This window comes from Tupaia chinensis, unplaced genomic scaffold, assembly GCF_000334495.1.
Source record: "Tupaia chinensis unplaced genomic scaffold, TupChi_1.0 Scaffold000047_1, whole genome shotgun sequence".
Taxonomy (NCBI): Eukaryota; Metazoa; Chordata; class Mammalia; order Scandentia; family Tupaiidae; genus Tupaia; species Tupaia belangeri.
In genome coordinates this window covers 540825-543706 of record NW_006159505.1, presented here as the reverse complement: position 1 = coordinate 543706, position 2882 = coordinate 540825, and the positions used below count along the sequence as shown (strand labels likewise).

Sequence of the window (2882 nt, the reverse complement as noted above, 5' to 3'; positions counted from 1 at the left end):
CAGCAGCAAACATCTGATAGCAGCCCTTGTATAAAAGATGGAGTATAAAGTGAAGTTGGATCAAGGTCTTTGACAAGCAGGCCAAATCTATCTGTACTGCCCCTCCTTGGTTCTCCTTTGTACACTCTATGTACATGTGCTAGTCACTTCACTGAAATGTTTCAAGAACAAGAACCTAAAAAAGTTTGGTCCCTCTTTTAATTTATCAACTTTTTAAAAACGACTTGATATTAAGTTCAAGTATTCTTATTACCTTCCAGACATACATACTGTCTTTTGTTGTATATTCATAACTATGTTTGTAGGAGAATACATGCAGTAATGTCTTTCATAGTTAGTTGGAAATATATATATATATATATATATTAGGTTTTTGCTACAGGGCGAGTGTACTCACCAGAGAGGGAGAGGCAGTGAGAGGGAAAGTGAGAAATCACCCTCTGGGGAGGAATGGCCCTCTGCAATCCCTTTTCTCCCACTATTCTCCTGGGGTTTGGGGCATACACATGTATGATTTTTCAAGCAGCCAGGTCCAGGACTCAAACTGTGGTCAGCCATGGGAGAGTCTAGCATCTAAACCACCACTCCACTTGCTGGCCCTAATAGGTCTATCTTTTAATGAGATTTTAATTAGATGCTCTCTCCTCGAGGGCAGAGAACACATATATCTTATTTACCCTATCTACCTTTGTATGTTTTCTATTATTTTCATGTTCAGAGAAGATGAAGAATGCGGAATATGCCAAAAGCTCCAAGTGACAGCACAGAAAATATTATAAGACATATGTATTTTCTTCTGTTATCTGTGAACAGGAGGTGACGTATCTCATGGTCTCCCTAGTTATGCTTACCTTAAATCACACTGGTGTTAGTCACACTGTCTTCCACTTGTTGGGCATCCCTGGCCTAGAAGACCAGCATGTGTGGGTTTCCATCCCCTTCTTCATTTCCTACATCATCACTCTGCTTGGGAACAGCCTGCTCATCTTCACCATCCTCACAAAGCGCAGCCTCCACGAGCCCATGTACCTCTTCCTCTGCATGCTGGCTGGGGCAGACGTTGTCCTTTCTACATCCACAGTTCCTCAGGCCCTGGCCATCTTCTGGTTCCATGCTGGGGAGATCTCCCTGGATCGTTGCATCACTCAGTTCTTTATGATCCACTGCACTTTCTTGTTTGAGTCTGGGATCCTGCTGGTGATGGCATTTGACCGCTACATTGCCATTTGCTACCCTCTGAGGTACACCACTATCCTTACATACACACGGATTGGGAAAATTGGTGTGACCACTTTTCTCAAAAGTTTTTGTACTGTTTTTCCTATAATATTTCTTTTGAAACGATTGACTTTCTGCCACAATAATATTATTCCACACACCTTTTGTGTACACATTGGCTTGGCCAAATATGCTTGTAATGACATTCGAGTCAACATCTGGTATGGGGTTTTTGTCCTCCTGTCTATCTTAGTCTTAGACGTTGTGCCAATTTTTATTTCGTATGTGTTGATTCTCCGTGCTATCTTCAGCATGCCTTCCCAAGATGCTCGCCGTAAAGCTCTCAACACATGTGGCTCCCATGTCTGCATCATCATCCTATTTTATGGTCCTGGAATCTTCACAACCCTTACTCAACGGTTTGGGCGCCACATTCCACCTCATATCCACATCTTGCTGGCTAATGTCAACATTCTGATTCCACCTATGCTGAATCCCATCATTTATGGGATCAAAACCAAGCAAATCCGGGAGCGGGTAGCTCATGTATTTTTCCCAAAGCATAAATAATTTTGGAATACAAACAGTGTTTAGAATCTCTAGCTACCAGTGAAGTGATCTATGGAAGTGGTGGTGGGAAGAGTCTGGTAAAACAGTAGGAAATAACTTGAGTTCAGTCTTTTGATCAAATTCACAGGGAGATAACAAAATATACATCTGCTGTCAAAACACCCTGAGAAAGCAGTGCTGGGTTTGCCTGAGCAAACTATCTCCTACACAGAGCCTAGGACAGAGTGGATCAATTTCCAGAAGTCACATATCCCTATGACACTAACATAATTATGGAAGTAGATGAAGTGAGAACAGTGCTCTGGCCTGAGAATTTGTTCAGCTATTCTATACCAAGTTTCTCAAGCTCTGAAGCATCTTCAGATATTCTTGGACCATCACATACAAACCTCCACTTCTTTGTCTTTCATTCTAATGTCATGCTTAGAATCAGTGATTCCTAGGATTTGCAGTTATTCCCATAATATTATACTATGGGATATAGACCCCATCAATGTGCATGTCTGTAATAAAGGAATGTAAATGAATTGTGTGATTCATATTTTGCAGAACAACCCTTTAAGAGACTGAGGCAGACCACTCTGTGTTGGGAAAATCCTAATGTAGTTTCTGAAGAGGTGGTGTGTGCTGGGGAAAGCTGAGGAAGGGAAATTCCTCCAATCTCAGCATCAGACTGTGCTTTTCAAGGTTTTCTTCCTTAGCAAGATATTCGAAGCTTCAGTGTCTTGGTTCCTAACCTCCTTTACAGCAACATGGCCCATATCACTTGCTGAGCAATCTGACCTATGGACACACAAGGCTATGAACTCCTTCCCCCTCCCAGGTCATGCTACAGCCTCATGTATTTCTGCTTTGTCTGGAATACTATCTCTTGACTTGTTTTAAAACTCTTCTTTCTCTGTACAGATTTGATTCTCATGTTGTCTTCTCTGTGACACTTTGCCTAATCAGTTCTATACATAAGATATTTTTTATTTGCTATTTCACCTACAGGAAAAGTGACATGTTGATATTTCCTTTAAAAATACTTATTTTATTAATGCGTACTATTTTCCTTAGAAAAAACTAGAAATTATGAAAAAACAAAGAAAGAA

At 40.8% G+C, this 2882-nt stretch overlaps 1 protein-coding gene across 1 annotated transcript; it reads left to right on the top strand.

Annotated features, from left to right (window-relative positions):
• Positions 1 to 843: 843 nt before the first annotated feature.
• Positions 844 to 1788, top strand: LOC102479631 (olfactory receptor 52B4). The gene has a single exon (XM_006141125.1). The coding sequence runs from the start codon at positions 844 to 846 to the stop codon at positions 1786 to 1788; it is 945 nt and encodes a 314-aa protein (XP_006141187.1).
• The last annotated feature ends 1094 nt before the right edge of the window (positions 1789 to 2882 follow it).

Coding starts and splice junctions, on each gene's coding strand:
- LOC102479631 (XM_006141125.1), top strand. CDS start 844: ATGCTTACCTTAAATCACACTGGTGTTAGTCACACTGTCTTCCACTTG.